Raw genomic sequence first — 17,671 nt, 5'->3', positions numbered from 1 at the left:
TGTTACGGGGTATGGAAGAAACCCTGGTGAGAGCCTCATCTATACTAGGGGAGGGGAACCGCCGTTCCCTGAAGAATGAGGACATCTCCGATGCCCTGGTGTGGAACACCTCATCCTGGGAGCAGTTGCAGCGCAGACAGAGGAATTAGAAGTAGGGGATGGAGTCCTTACAGGAAGCAGGGTGGGAAGAAGTGTAGCCTACATAGCTATTGGGGTTTATAGTGGATGTCGGTCAGAAGTTAGTCAATAACTGTTATTTTCTTTAGCTTTTCCTTTTTCTGCTCCTACAGTAGTATGGGCCACCCAGCTGGACCCAGTCCATGGTCATGCTATTAACAACACATTACAAGCACTTTATGCTTTTTCATCTGTGTAATGTTTGCTCTGTCACAGACAAACAAAGCATGACCCTTTCAATGAGCCAACAAGTCAGCTAAACATGTAAACCATTCATTACATAAATAAGGAGCTGTGCTCTAAAAATGATCAGATTTTCTTGAACCACAGTAAAGGGTCAGGAACAATACTATCCAAGGGAGGTTAGGAATTGAATGTTTTAAGATCTCTTCTCTAACATCAGAGAAGATTATTTGTGGAGCCTTTATCCCAGGTTGTTTGATTTACATATTAGTGAATACAAATGGAGGGTAAGTTAATAAGAACATTATGAAAACTAGTCTTGCACAAATGATAATCAGAGTTATTAATGTTGCACTAATTACTCTTTGCTATGAAGCAACCATTAGGAATTCCACAAAGTTACTTTTGGATGCTAATTATGCCAGTTTGAATACCAATTCCCTCATTTGAGCAGAGACAATGTTTAAATGAATGTTTAACATGTTTAAGAGAAAACAAAAACAACAGTAACATTTATAATTATACAATTAGCAAGGGTGATCAGTGATAGACCATATCAGTTTAACTTCAAGAGCATAAATACCAACACTCCCCCCCCCCCTCCCCCCATAGGAGAGCACTTAAAATTAAGTGCGCATAAATGGGCATGAAATATCCTTAGCAAGTACTGTACGTTTTATGAGAATCCCAAGACATGCTATGTGTGCGTCAGAATCATGAAGGTAGCCAGCAAGAGAGAGGTTCCCCTTTGGGACCGAAGGAGGGTAATCTATGTGTAGAGCCAAGCGTTATGGGTGAGGTCCTAAATGAATAGTTCTCATCTGTTTTTAGCAAGGAGAAGTGTGTGGGAAATAGTGAGTTCAGGGAGGGATCATGTGGATAATCTGAAGCAAGCCAATATTCAGAAGTAGGAGGTGTAAGATATAATGGTACATACAAGGTCTGATAAATTCCCAGGACTGGATGAGATCTATCTCAGGTTGCTATGGGAAGCAAGGGGGTAGGTAACTGGAGCCCTGATGTGAATTTTGCATCATCATTAGACACAGGTCAGATTATAGGAGGATAGCTAATTTTGTTCCTTTATTTAAGAAGTGCAACAGGATAACTGCAGACTGATGAGCCTAACATCAACAGTAGGGAAATATTAAGGTATATGATTAATGTATGGAAAGGCAGGGGGTGATCAAGCATGCAGCGGAAATCCTGGGTCATGAAATTGGCTGAGGTTTTTTGAACATGTAACTAAGAAAATACATTAAAGGCAATAGATGTTTTATACATGATTTATAGCAAGGTATTTTGTCAAGTCTGGCATGGTAGGTTGGTGTAAAATATTAAGGCATATGGGATTGCACTTGAGCTTGAATCCAAAAATGGCTTGTGATGGGACAGAGATTGGTGGTGGAAGAATGCTCTTCCGATTGGAAGTCTGTAATCAGTGATGTATTACAAGAAATAGTGCTAGAAAACTAGTTGCTTGTGATATCATAATCATATTTTATTAGCCAAGTATGTTTTGCAACATACAATAAATTTCATTTGCCATACAGCCATATTAATAAAAAGCAACAAAACACACAAAATAAATTTTAACATGAACATCCACCACAGTGACTCCTCCGCATTCCTCACTTTAATGGAAGGCGATCAAGCTCCTGCATCGGGGGGGGTAATCTCAGCTCCCCGCGCCGAGCGATCTATCCTGGGTCGGGGCTACTCGAATGTCATGCGGCTTTTGGAGCTCCCGACGACAGTCTCAACCCGAGCCTGCGAGTTCTCGATGGTAAAATCCACAGGTTGGAGCGTTGATCCCAGGCAAAGAATCGGCTCCGATGGTAAGTCCACGTCCCCGCGGTGGAGCTCAAAGTCAGTCCTGAGCAAGGCCTCCAGCTCCACGATGTTAGGCCGCAGAGAGACCAGAGATTCAAACCGGAAAACAATCGCACCTCCGGCAAGGTAACAGATTGAAAAAAATTTTCCCCAACCCCCCCCCCCCCCCCACATAAAACAAACCAGACAACATTAACACCAACTTTTAAAACACACTAAAAATAACAAAAAAAAGACAAAAAAGGACAGACTGTAGGCGAGGCTGCCATCGAAGCGCCATATATATTAATGACTTCAATGTAAATGTAGGAAGCATGAGTAAGTTTGAGGATGACACAACAGTTGCTGGTATACACTGGATGTATTCAAGAGAGAGTTGGATTTAGCTCTTAGGGCTAACGGAATCAAGGGATATGGGGAGAAAGCAGGAACGGGATACTGATTCTGGATGATTAGCCATGATCATATTGAATGGCGATGCTGGCTCAAAGGGGCGAATGGCCTAGTCCTGCACCTATTTTCTATCTTTCTATTGTGGATAGTAGGGAAGATTGTCTAGACGACAGCAGAGTACAGATCTGAAGGGAAGTTATGCAGAGTGTTGGCAGGTGGAATTTAATAACGATTGTCTAAGGAAAGTTGATGAACAGCGAGACGTTGGGGTTCAAATACATTGTTCCCTGAAAATGGCAACACAGTAGATTGGACTGTGAAGGCAGCATGTGGCATACTTGCTCATATAGGTTGAGGCACAGGATATAAAAGTTGGGACTATATTTTGCAATTTTACGAAGAGCTGGGGGTATTATGAGCTATTCTGTTGGCCATAATATAGAAAGGATGTAGTTGCACTGGAGCGGGCAGATTAGATTCACCAGCTCGTTACCTAGATTGGAGGACTTCACTTCTGGGGAGAGAAAAGAAAAGGTTTGCTTTCCCTGGAATGGAGGATGATGAAGGTGACCTGAACAGTGGTATAGAAAATTATGAGGGGCATATAGGGGTAGATTTCAGAACAAAGGGCATACATTTAAAGCGAGGTGAAGTTGTTAAAAGGAGATTTCAGAGGATTTTTTTTGTTAAACAGAGTGTGGTTGATATCTAGAATTCTCTGACAGAGAAGGTGGTAAAATCAGATACAATTACTACATTTAAGAGCTTTGGGCAGGCATTTATTTGGAAAGACATGGAAGGACACAGATCTAATGGGGTTAAACGGGATTGATGTCAATGAGCAAAAAGGTCAGCGTGAACATTGTTTCTATGGTATACCACTATGACTCTACTGAAAGCTTGGGGTAGGTCTGCTGGGTGTGGAAAGCAATCCACAACCAGAATGTATTCATTAATATTAGTGAGCAACTACATGACTACTACTATATCATATATTTGCCTCATTACAAGTTATCTCAGTATGCTTTCTTTACAGCAGCAAATTAATAAAAGGTAATGAAACTATTATCACCTGCATCCTGCTTCAGTTAGTGAATGGTAGGCAGGTTGGCAATGATCACATTTATCCCCCATCACTCCTGGCTTACAGCTGCAACGACCATAGATATCACAATGTGTGCTAATAGAACCTTTAAAGTAAACAAAAGCAAATACAAGTTGCCCATCTAAAACACAAATCATTTTCAGAATCCAGGTGAACAGAAAAATAAATAAAAGAGTATCTTAGCAGTCGCAAGACAATAAACAGAACTGTGACTTCGGAGAGGACAGGGAAGTGAGCAAAAAAAAGGATTCAAAAGGTTTAACTGCATCCAAATGCAGTATATAAACAATATAAATAGGATATAGCTACTGATGGAAATATGTGCACATGCTCACAGAGGGATCATTGCATACCATGGAAATATGGAGAAAACCCAGCAGTATAATATAAGCCCAGGGTCAAATGACACAATAACAATTTTTTTTTAATAATGCACGTCTGCGCACAAGCACGTGTGTGATGGTGATCACTGAGGAATGAATGTCATCAATCACTTTAGTATTTCTCATCAACTTCTGCTTTAATCATTTAAAATCCCAAATCAAAACATTTTTTGCTAGGCAGGAGTAATTAAGGATATGGATGTAAGTGAGATACAACCGGCCAGGATCTCACTGCATGGTGGAACGGCTTAGAGAACAAAATAGATTATTCCTACTTCCATGTTTTCTTCGTTGTCTTTTGACTACAGATGTTGCATCTATTTGACACAACCAGAGCATTCATCAGAATCTCTCTGATAGATCTTGAGTGATTTGCATTATAGTGCAGGTATGTAACTAGTTATGGATTTTGTAGAGAGTAGCAGGTCAGAAGAGCAGCGGTACATAGTGGGAGGAATGGAGACAAGAGACTGCAAGTGCTGGAGTCTGGAGCAAAAACAAAAGTCCTGGAGGAACTCACTGGGTCAGGCAGCATTTGTGGAGGGAAATGGACAAACAATATTTCAGTTTGGGACCCTTTATCAGGCTGATGGAGTAGGGGAGAGAAAGCTGGAGGAGATGAGGGTGGGGCAAGATACTGTTGAGGGGGTGTGATTGCCAGATGGATGGAGATGGCAACACAGGGTTGAGGCGACATGGATACAAAAAAAAGATTAAATATATTTTTTAACTACAGCTTAAACTTACCCACTGGGCTGCAATTGCAGGGTAAGCACGGAGCATCTGGAGCCTGGCGGTAGAAATTGTCCCTGCACCTCTCACAGTTGGGACCGTCAGTGTTCTCAACACAGTTGCGGCAGTGACCACCTTGTCCTGTGGCTCGATAAAGCTCAGAGTCAAAGTAGCATTCTGCAGATTTGCCATGACAATTACAGGCTGCAAAGAACAGAAATGAATTACAGGACATTTATAAAACAACATCTGTTCATTTCCTAAACAGCATCACAAAAATCAATCAACTGATTATGACTGTGGGAATGTCCTACAATACCTTAGATTACACTTTAATAGAAAATACCTTGACACATTAATGGATGATTGTCTCTTTTTACAAAACCTCTACTAAAAACAAATTTTGAGCACATTTTGATTTTCCTGCTGAGTTGCTAAATGGTCTCAATAACTTTTTTTGCGTGATGGGCATATGATAGGTTGAGTGGCTCTTAACTGTGCCGTGAACTTTGTTGATTTTGCCACTGAGTGTACAACCGGATGTCTCTATTTATATCCTCATTTTATGCAATTTAGCTTTTATTTTAAATATTTACATGTAATGCTTCTAACATATTATACAGCAAAACTCTTGATAATCTGCTTTTCCATTGTTCAAATATCCAGATGGTTTGGAATCTGGTTTACCAGGTGCTCACTTCAAACTCATTGGGGACCTTTTCCTGCAATACCTGAAATGTATTAGGCTCACTTATCATAGATGCATAATGTCCAATAAAGGGAATTAATACAGCATTGGAGTACGAGTAGGATTAATATTCTGGAAAATCTGCCAGTCTAGCAAAGTCCTGAGGATGCCAGATAATCTGACTTTACTGTAATTATTTAAAAATATGATATATCTAACTAGGTATTTAACAGAAAGTTTCTTGTCCAACAAAGCAGGTTTGTTTCCGACTCCTCCATATAACTTTCTCGCTATGCCTTTTGACAAGCAAACAGAACTGATTCCAATGAGTAATTTGGACAAAGATTTGCAGCTCCCATGGAGATAGGGACAGCTGAGTGCACGAGGACAGGCATCAAAAAAGATAACGAAGCAGATTCAAGTTAATGTCAAGTGAACATCTATTATCAGGCGACAGTGAGAAAAGCAATCAAGTCACATTCGGCTCTGAAAGTTATTTGAATTGTCTTCCACTTTCTCCATCCTTTGTTGGATTGATAGAGGCTGAAATGAGGCAGTAGTAGGCTGAACAGACTTAGTAGTAGAATTTAAACTTCAGGATAACTTCCAATCCAATTCATTGATAAAACGACAATACTAAATTAATTAATAATTAGGTTAGCTTCAATGATACATCAATCGATTTCCCTGCTAAGAGAAAGGGGGATTGCAGGGATTATTGGGAAAAGTTAATTGTACATTGTAAAGGAAGTTATAACAGTATATATACGTACATAGTCCCAGGTCAATTTAAAATACATCCTTAACCAACACTAAGCTTATAGAATGCGAGGCACAGCCTCCACTCTAAAGTTAAACATCTAATTGACTTGAATAGTTACAAATTCTGCCAAATACAAGACTAGACAAATCAAATCATCTGCAAGAAAGTATTAAACTCCAGGGTCCTTTTACCCGACAACATTTTTGTGATTTTTTTCCATGCCCACAAGTGTCTTCACTGATTATGTCTACATGTGAACATAGAAAATACGACTCAGCAAGCCCGTCAAACTGGAGACCATCACAGGGACTGATTTGGTTTCACCCACGAAGTTCACATGCATTTAATTTTAGTCAGCATTCACAAATAGAATTAGTGTCTAACTTTCTCAAGCAACATGGAGGAAAACTAAGCACCCACACTAACCCGACCTACAGCATCATCTTGGATAAAAGGAAAGCTGACCCATGCAGAGGATTCTACCTGTCATAGAGGGTGCTTCCTAGCATTTTTAACAATGCAAGATATTAAAATGTCTGAACGATCAGGCAATGTTTTAATTTCACTTTTAAATGGATAAAATGCTGTTAAAAAAAAAATCACACATTTTGCTGCCTCATTCACCATCTTGTACGTGGTAAGTTAACATGCCTTAACAACTGAAAATAGAACTTGAGACCACATTTCTAATTATGCTCTTTCACATGTTGAGTGCCACCTGTGAGCATAATATACTCTGGTCGGTACATTAACAATGAACAAGGTGACCGCTTCCTGAGCTGCTGTACAGGGACTACAAAGGGTGTTGAGATATCAACCAGGAAATTTTTCATTTGAAAATGTCCCCACTAATTAACCAAATATCTATCCATCACAAAGCAGGAGGCAAAATCATGGCAGCACTGACGGAGACAAAATTGTATCTCTATAATGGGGATACTCTCCAGTATGTTCCATGTTTGATTATAAATTTAGTCTAGTTTAGATTTAAACCAGCATCTGCAGTTCTTTCCTGCACATCTAGTCAATCCAAACTGAGTATGCATGATGTGCAAGGAATGCATCTACACATTTAGCCTCATGGGCTAGCATATCATTTCCTCTACTAATACTAAACCTGAATTTGGACACTGGCTCAATGAGGAGCACAATAAAGCATCTCGGTAGCTGCACCTAGTATAAGGTATCAGCCTGGCAAACTGAAATAAACAGCAACGCAACAGCATAGAATATACAGACAAGGAATTCCACAATAAAACGATCAGATCAAAACTCTGCTGTTCTGCCACATATAGTTGCCAATAGTGGTGGGTGAATATACAGCTAATGGCAGGCAGTGGCTCCATGAATATGTTCAGCTTCAATAATTGGGGGTCACATTATTGGGTAAGGAGGATGTCACGGCAGTGGTCAGGAGTGACATCTTGGATGGTTCGTCCAGTGAGACTATATGGGTGGAGCAAGAAAAGAACAAGAAAGGGATGATCACCTTGCTGGGGGTGTACTATAGGCCCCAAAACAGTCCACGGGAATCAGGAGAGCAAATGTGCCAAGAGATTGCAGGCAAGTCTAATAAGCTTGTCACAGTAGGGGATTTAAACTTTCCCAACATTGACTGGGAATGTCACAGTGCAAAAGGTTTAGATGGGGTGGAATTTGTCAAATTTGTTTAGGGAAGTTTCCTCCGGCAATATTTGGGGGGTTCTACACAAGAGAGGCCAACGCTTGATCTAGTGGATGAAGTGTTCGTGGATGAGCCTTTTGGAACCAACGACCACTGTTTCATTAGGTTCAAGATAATTATGGATAGGGACAGAGTAGGCCCACGAGATCAAATGCTAAATTGGGGCAAGGCCAACTTTGAAGGCATGAGACAGGAACTCGCTCCAGTTGATTGGAGTGCTGAACCAGTTCATAGCCACAGCACAGTAATTGGAATGCCGAACGGTAGATGAAAAGTGGCTACTTCAGCTTCGGCAAATCACAAAACTTGGGCTCATGGGACCTGGGCACTTCAGCTTAGGCATCAATCAAAAAATTAGCCTTGATATTTTCCAGGATAATTTTGCCTTTTGATCCCTTTTCATTTGTCGGGTGGATCTCATGTTATTGATTCCTCTCTCTTTCAGTCCAATAGGATTTCGTAAATTGCCTAGAATGTGTGAAGTTTCAGGAGACAGATTTCCGCCGATCAACAAATCCTGTTAAAACTACTCTGAAATTTTACAAACAATTCATGAATGTTGTACTTACGTAGACACTCGTTAGCATTCTCTGCAGTGGCTCTGCGCCAAGGTCGAGCATTGTAGAAAGGTTGACAAGTTTCACAGTCCACTCCCATCGTGTTGTGTTTGCAGTTGCAAACAATCTTGTTGAAATCATTCCGTATACATTCACTGGCATGACCATAACACTTACACCTGAGATAGCAGGAAGAGATAAAGAAAAATCAAGCATTCTGAGAGCGTGCATGATCATGATTAAAGTTTAAATTTCAGTGTTTATAATTCATCAAATGTTACAATAATGGTAAACAATAAAAGCACATTTTAAATTAATGATTGTGATTATTTCATGATCTTGAGCAAATTTATTATATTTCGTCCCAATGTTTGTGATGACCATATTTTGTTGTTGTTAAGCAGCTGATATTTGATATTAAAATCTGTTCCTGATACGCAATCATGTCTGACTAGAATAAAGCCAGCATCCGTCTTATTAAATCTGAACCCAACCTATCATGTTTCTTGGGATGGACAGCCCAATAGTGTTACAATTTACGTGGAACAAAAATATCTTCAAACTTTATATTTTTTATGCATCTCTTAAAAGGAAGAATCTTTTATGATGCTCCGCTGAAACATATTTCATGGAACAAACTTGAAACTCACAATAACATCAATGGTTTATGTTAAATGCTGTTGTGCGATTGGTGACCTTTTCCATTGCTCAACTGAGCAATGGAAAAGGTCACTAATCGCACAACAGCATTCAAGGGAAAGTTAATTTGGTTAAAAGTCTAATATATTTCAGGGCACAAACAGAAGAATGGAAGAAACTGCAGCAAAATCAATAAATATTCTGATTAAAAAAGCCAACACACTTTTAGTCCAAATGGATACTGCAGTTGATGTTATCATTTCCTTCCCTCTTAAACATCCTTAATATTCTCTGCTTTGGGAAAAAGCAATGTGACAGCCAGACTTTAATATAATTACACTATTTACTGCATTTTAGTTTCCTGCTGCTCTGCAATCAGATTGGAAGCATCCGTTTTTAAACATTTTCAAGATCTATTCTTGATTGAAGCTTAAATTCCTCTAAAAATTACAAAAGTTAATCGCAGTTACTTATTTAAACAGAAGCTAATTGAATAATTTTTTTAAAATCTAACCCATTGGATCAATTAGGAATTATGGAATGTAACTTTAAAAAAAATTCCATAGTTGAAATTTTCTGAGCTCCTGAGTCGTTATTCACTCCTTAGGCAATACACTTGAAACGATCCAACTTGAAAAGATGGCTTTAATCGTGTACAGGCTGTTACAAAGCAACTTAAAAATGTTGTGTTACAATAGGAAAGAAATGAGTAAACAAAAATGTCTTCTTTATTTAATGTCGATGTGATCTTTTGTAAATTAGCTGAAATATGAGTTATTGAGAAATGCTGAAAATAATATCCAAATATATTCGAATGAAACAAAATGTTTATGTATTGTATTTATTTACCTTTCTTGTACATCAGTGGAGCTGCACACTAAATCTCGTTGCACTGACGTGCAATGACAATAAAAGATATATTATTATTAAATATGTCTTATAGCCTTATTCCCATTTTTCCTATTATTTTGACAATTATTTCCTTTTTTATCTACCAAGACCAACAAACTCCACTGGCCATCTGGCCACCCACAAGGCCCCAATACCAAACCTTGCTGCACTGGCTCCCAATCCCTCAACATCTGGAATCTTTAGTCCACACTTTCAAAACCCAGACTTGTCACATTTACCTCCAAGCTTCATCCTTTAACCCTTCCTGTATTTTTTAGACCTCACTATTTATGCCGCCCTCAGCCCTTCTAATTTAATACTTAAATAGTTGAAAATTGGTCAATAAAAGGCAGTTGATGGAATGTATTTGAAGTTATTGAGAGGGATGAGAGGGAAGTCTCATGGGGTCTTGACAGACATTTTTGTATTTATTTCAGCATTGGCAAGGTTTGTATTTATTTCAGCATTGGCAAGGAGACTGCAGCCAATGTTGTAAGAAGGGAAATTGAGCCAAACCAAGAAATCATAAACTGTTGAGCCAACATCAGTTGTCAGGAGATTACTCTTCGACTCTCAGTGATAAGATCTACTATCATTTGGAAAAGTATATTTACTAGGGACAGTTAGCATGACCTGTGCAAGGAAGGCTACGTTTTACAAACTTCATTGAGTTTCTTGATGTGACAAAAAGACTGATGAAGGTAGGGCGGTGGATGTTGTATACAAGGACTTCAGGAAAACTTGACAAGATCTCTGATGGTAACTGATTCGGAAGATTAAGGCCCATGGAATCTGTGGATATTTAGTAGACTAGATTCAAAATTGGTTTGGTCATAAAGACAGGGCGTACCAGAGTAGGGGTGTTATTCTGTGACCAGTTGTGTTCCACAGGATCAGCATTGGCAACCCTGGTGTTTGTGATAGAGATATTGGTGTTTCTGTAAATACAGCACTTAGTAGAGAAACAGCAGGTCTCCAAACTTCCAGGTTATTTTCCTGTTTTTTATGTAATATTCCCATTGTTTCAAATCCTGTATTTTAAGTAGTATAGATCATGGTGTATAGCCAAAATAATGAGATGAAGCAAAAATAAATAATCTGGAGAAAAGGAATAAGTGATGTTTTGGGTCGGCGGCGGCAGCTCCACCTCCTCCCGCACCCTGCCCGCCCTCATAGTGGCCGCTGCGTACCACTCCGCCAATGGCGATAACAACTCCTGAGGCCGGGATGAGGGAGGAAGGGGGGGCCCCTTTCCGCTGTCTGAAGCATCTGCACCACTCAGCCCCGCACCTTCCTGTTGGCGGAGGAGGGGAGGCGGTGGCGAGGAGATCCCAACTGCCTCCCCCTTTGGCGGCGGACAGGGACGGCCAAGGCAGAGGGGTCATGATGCCGATGTTGTTCGAGGACTCTCTCTCCCCCTCTCTCTCCCCCTCCCTCCCTTCCTCCACCCCCGTTATCCTGGGACCCCTCCTCTCCATCCCGCACTAATCCCCATTCCCGCCTCTATTCAGTCCTCACTGACATCCGCTGTGCTCCCCTCCTCATCTATCTACCCCCCCCACCCGATCTATTCATCCTGCATTGATCTCCCTATCCACCTCACATTGATTCTCCTGCCACTCCCTATCCAGCCTACACTGGTCCCCCAATTCATCCTGGACTGACCCCCCTTCCCATCCATCCTGCATTGCTCCCACCATTCATCCTGTGCTGATGCCCCCCCCCATTCATCCTGTACTGAATCCTCCATTCATCCTGCACTGAACTCCCGATCCATCCTGTACTGAAATCCCATTCATCCTACACTGATCCCACCATTCATCCTGCACTGATCCCCCCATCCATCCTGCACTGATCCCCCCATCCATCCTGCACTGATCCCCCCCCCATCCATCTTGTAGTGAACCCCCCCAGTCATCCTGCACAGACCCTCCCGATCCACACTGTACTGATCCACCCATTCATCCTGTACTGATCCCCCCCCATTCATGCTACACTGACCCCCCCCATTCATCCTGTACTGATCGCCCCCATCCATCCCGCACTGATCCCCCCATTCAACCCCCACTGACATCCCCCGTGCTCTCCCCTCACAATTTTACCTACTCCAACCAACACGCACTAATTCTCCTGCCTCAATCCATCCATCCCGCACCGATCGCCTTCTCAACCCCCCCCTCCACCCCAACTATCCATCCTGCACTGATTCACCCCCTCCCACCGACCCTACTGCGCTGGAAATGTTGTCAGAGCGAACATTGACTATGTTTGATAACGGAATTCAATCAAATGCGTTTTAATTCCCAATGTTATTATTTGTTTTAATCCATAAAGATGGATTAATTAAATGGTGAACACGTGAAACATTAAAACCTCAGTGTTCAATTGTCAGCTACCGTTGACACGTTATTACATAATTCATTTTAACGGCAAATCAATGTTCTTAATATGGAGTATCAGTACTGTAGTTATTTAATGAGCAACGTTCACAACTATACGTTGAATTTATCCAGGTTTTACTTCTGCAGTCGGTCATATACATCACAAATTTGGTCAGGAGATATTTCAGTTGAAATTTTAACGCTAATTCTGAAGTGGGAATGATGGAAACAGCGATTATCAATAAAAAACATTAAATCTGGTGCATACAAACTGGGTATCTTCATTGTTGTTCACAACACATACATCTAATCTGAATGTCTGGTAATGTGATGTTTTGACACCTTTAAACATACTGCCAAAAAAAATATTTGCTGCAGTTATGTCCTTTGGCCATCTCTTGTCAGTTCGTGTAATGTTTAACCTGTCAGATGGGTATAGTCGTTTTAACAGCTATTCTCATAAAATGCCTTTAGAAATTTCCTTGCATCCTGTATATTTTGTTGTGGATAAATTATATGGGAAGCGAGAATGTTTATGTATCAATAGCAATAACGACCCATGCTATGGCCATGCCATGATAATTTTCGGTCCTTCATGGAAAAAATGCTTGCATCAATCTGTAGTGGCATGGTTAAGCATATATGTTACCATGTTCCAGGATTTATTGACACAGGTTGATCATATGCTGAATAATGCAACCACATTTTTGTTTGGAAGTGGAAAGAAATAATAGAAATTGCATTCATTGCAACGTGTAAAAAGAGTTGAGATACTGTATTATAATTTTGCTGCATGTCATTGTGGTATATATCATGTCTTGATTGGTGAATGTGTTTAGTTTGTGACTTCGTTTGAAGCAGAAATAATATGTGAATGCATCATTGAGTATAATTCCGGCTGGTAACTACGCACTTCATCCGAGCACATTATCGCACACGTCATGCAAGCCGTCTTAAATGACCACCTAAACTGTCATTTGGCAACCTAAAAAGCTGCCTAGGTTGCCCGGCTGGCAACAGGGAAAAAAAGTTAAGTGAGAGCATTGCAATATAAATGTTTTCTACATGCCTTGTCTTAACTTCCTCAATAACACACTCAGCAGCTTGAATGCTACAAGGTCCAGTAAGGCAGGGAACACCATATATAAATTTAGAAGTCATTAGTGCAGTAGAGGACTTGAAATGTAATGTTTTGAATTGCAGCTGAGCTTGTTAACACTTTTATGGGCCAAAAAGGGTAATGCAGATCTAAATAAGACATGTTTCATGATTTTCTGGCCAATAGACCATAATCTGTGACGATAGGGGAACAACACATTGTCCACAACAATTCTCAATGCTGGTGTCCCGCAAGGATGCATTCTCAGTCCCCTTCGATACTCCCTATACACTCATGACTGTACAGTCAAATTATGCTCCATCTCCATCAACACGTTTCACTGACACCACTGTGGTGGGTCAGAGCATGAAAAATTATGAGACGGATTACAAGTAGGGGATATTGAGTTTAGTAACATGGTGTCATGTCAACAACCTCTTCCCCAATGTCTGCAAGATGAAGGTGCTAGTTATTAAGTTCAGGAAGCGGGGAGGAGAACATAACCCAATCAGTATCAATGGTACCGAAGTGTAAACAGTTGAGAGCTTCAAGCCATTAGGCGTAAATATTACCAATAATCTGTCATGCACCAACCACGTTGAAGCGACAGGCAACAAAGTACACCAAATCCATTGCTTCTTCTGAGAAAATTCAGCATGTCTCCATCCACACTTACAAATTACTACCAATGCACTATAGAAAACATCATGTCAAGTTGCATCACAGCTTGATTTGAGAATAGACCTACCCAAGACAGCAGGAATTTGTAGTGTGCTGCGGATATAGCCCAATCTATTACCCAGACCAGACTCCCCTCCATTGATTCCATCTACACTTGACACTGTCTCAGGAAAGCAGCCAATAAAATCAAGGACCTTTCCTACCCCAGTCATTCCTCCTTCTCCCTGCAAGCAGAAGTTACTGATGTTTGAAAACATAGACCGTCAAACTCAAGAACAGCTTTTTCTCCCACTGTTGTCAGACTTTTAAACTGTGCTTCCACAAACTAGATTACAGTCCCAATCCCCCAACCAACCTCATTGTGGATATTGGCCTTTTTCTCCGAAACTGTTATGCCACAATGCTGAGAATTATATTCTGCACTCGCTATACCTTTTGTACTTGTGTTTGGCTTAAATAAAGTCGTGTATAGTATTATCGGATTTGATTGGATGGCATGCAAACAAAAGCTTTTCACCATACCTCGGTACATGTGACAGTGATAATCCTAAACCGATTTGAACATGGGGATTCTCACACAGGAGGAATCTGCTAGAACTGGCATGAGCCTGACTCTTCCTACAGTCACGCAAGTGGGTATCCTCAACCCTGTTGTGAGTTAGCAACTACCTCCTGGTATTTATCTCACTGATGGGAATGCTCAGTGTCCTTCACTAAATCCTGGTGCATTAACCCTTTTGCCCACAATTTCTGTCCTCTCCAAGAAAATCATAGCTTGTGTAATTTGTATCTAACATGGGAACTGCACCTTTAAATGATCTTGTGCTCTTTAGATAGGAATATAGTAAACTGTTAGAACTACTGTTTATTTCAGCCTAGTTCCAATTAGCCAATTTCCAACTTTCAGCAGAGTATTTCAGCAAATGGGCTTCAGCACTGGACAGTTCATGTTGAAAACAGCAACGAAAGGGCACAAAAAAGGCACACATCTTTGGCAATATTTGCTTCTATTCTTGTTTTTGACTACGATGGCTACTAGCCTGAACTTTAACTAACAGGATTATTTTAGTACAGGTCGAACACCGATTGTCCGGCAACTGCTGGTCTGGACCCTCCTCTAATCTGGACAAAATCATGAAGAGAGAACCTGAAATGGCCCCCGGAACTCCCCCCCAAAATGTAGTGCATGGGCCAGATGAGGAGGCCAATCCCGTCCTCATCGACACTCCCGTGCCGATCGATGGATCGATTCTGCTGCCTACGGCCGATCCAACCCGTATCCAGACTTCTGGGGGCAACTCGCTAATACCACCCAAGCTGGCCATGCAAGAAATACGCGTTTTGCTCGAAACATAATTTGAATTTGATAGTTGTTTTATTTAAGTTGTTAGCAGTCCATGGTGCTTTAGAGACATGGGAAGGGTATAATTAGTGGATCAGAGGTGTATTGGTGCGTCGATATTACATGACCTCTCGTAGTCTGGGGAAACGGATAATATGGGAAGGCTTTGGAACCAAGGGTGTCGGAAAATCGTTCAACCTGTATTTCCAATTTACATTATGAAAACACTCAGGTTGCTTCACAACTGATGATTCAGATATCAAGGCATGAGAGGTAGATCTGGGATGGGATGGTAGAAGGAATGCATTTGACGTAGCTCTTACATGATGTGGTTTGGGAAAGGGATTTGAAGAAAAAAATCTGATGACTTCTTCCATCACTCTACTAATTCTTGTGAAGAGGCTGTTAAAAATTAAAAATAAATTACCTCTCGTCTGAGTAGGACATCCCAGTCACTTTGTTGAAAGGATGCAAACTAGTAATAATAACTACCCAAAAGTCACCCGCAACCGATCTCACCAGTAAACTTACTCAATGACTTTTAGAACATCAAATCGCTAAGAGATTTCAGAATGTAGTGACAAAGTTCAATAGGCTGAATGACTAATGACTAATTTTATCCTTATTTTATCACTGCAACTGCAGTGAATTGAATCATTACATTTCTGATACAAGACTATTTGACACCTGATAATATTAACCATTAATGTCTGCATTTACATTTGTTCCCATAAGGCAAAAACTGTCTAAAATTCTGAAATGAAAGTAATTGTTGCAATTCCAGTTCAATGAATGATATTCATAATTCCTTGCTTTCCTGCTATGACATTTACAAAGGTTACTCTCAGTATCACTTCTCAGTAAGATCATGAAACAAAATAGAACACAAAATCATTGAGAACATCTTACATTACGGAACTGGCTAAACATCTTCTGCATCTCTCACATGGAGAATCATTTTGCTGAAGGTTTCAATCTGAAGGTATACAGTCTCTGGTTTATAGTGAAAATGATAATTATTTATAGCTTGTTTACTCCCTGTTCCAAACACAAAAAGCTGAAATTATAATACCACTTCCCATTAATAAAGAAAACATATTGAACACCAATAACTACAGAGTTGAACGTTTAGCCTAGCAAGACAGAACGGATTTAACAGAACCAATCAAGAATCAGTTCATCAGGAACTGTATTTATTCCACTGATACATAAAATGTAATATTTTCCATGACAAAATAAGAGTAGAATTTTATTGTAAGCGCTACAGTTTGTAATAACATTTGCGGGGGGGGTGTCAAAATGCTTGAGGAGTGCCTATCTATCACCCCCTTTCCTTGATAAAATCCTCAGCCACAACTCATGGCTCCAGATATAGATTATTCTTAGGTCCCTAAGGAGCCCCACTTTTCCTATGACTACCTTCTTGTTCCTGATATCGTAATAGAATGTCTTGGGATTCTCCTTAATCTTACCTGCTTATGATATTTCATGGCCCCTCTTTTCCCCCTTAATTCCCCCCTATTTCTCAAGTGCTCTTCTTTCTATATTCTTCAATTGCTGTTGCTGATTCCTGTCTTTCTTTTTTCCTGATGAGACCCTGGTCACCCAACACTCGCTTATCATCCCAAATTTTGCTTTTCATTCTTTCTGGAACATTTTGGTCCTGAACTCCCATTACTTCTATAAAAAAAAGTTTGAATTCATTAAATGTCATTTTAACCACAAGCATCTGCTCCCAGACTACGTTTACCAGTCCTCTCTTATGTTATATAGATCAGCAAAGTAATAATACTAATATAGATGGATTATATTTCAGATGAAGCAATGAATTGTTACTTAATTTCTGAGGGGTAAAACGCTTTGGCATCCTCCTCTACTTCATTTTCTTCAAGACATATTTGTTCTACACTTTGTGCTTACAAACTGAAAGTGTTTCCTTTGCATAACACCAATTCTATGCAATAGCAATGTGATCAGTTTGCACATCAGCGTTAGTATACACCTGAACATAAGATGGAAAAGATTCAGGAGAGGATAAAAATAATTAACCCACAATTTTCTCAAACATTTCATCAAGTGATCAACACCCTCAATGGTATATATTTTTTTTTAATACAGGAAATGTTGTTGGAATGCTGAA

At 40.2% G+C, this 17,671-nt stretch overlaps 1 protein-coding gene across 1 annotated transcript in view; it reads right to left on the bottom strand.

Annotated features, from left to right (window-relative positions):
• Positions 1-17,671, bottom strand: part of lamc1 (laminin subunit gamma 1) — a 185,857-nt gene that overhangs the window by 61,752 nt on the left and 106,434 nt on the right. Inside the window, exons 4-6 of the mRNA XM_033028193.1 lie at positions 8,511-8,677; positions 4,822-5,010; positions 3,659-3,776 (exon numbers count right to left, since the gene is read on the bottom strand). Of these exons, the coding sequence (XP_032884084.1) occupies positions 3,659-3,776; positions 4,822-5,010; positions 8,511-8,677 (474 nt within the window). The remainder of the gene's footprint in view (positions 1-3,658; positions 3,777-4,821; positions 5,011-8,510; positions 8,678-17,671) is intronic.

Source organism: Amblyraja radiata, chromosome 10, assembly GCF_010909765.2.
Source record: "Amblyraja radiata isolate CabotCenter1 chromosome 10, sAmbRad1.1.pri, whole genome shotgun sequence".
Lineage (NCBI taxonomy): Eukaryota > Metazoa > Chordata > Chondrichthyes > Rajiformes > Rajidae > Amblyraja > Amblyraja radiata.
The sequence above is the reverse complement of the archived record's forward strand: the minus strand, read 5'-3'. Positions and strand labels throughout refer to the sequence as shown.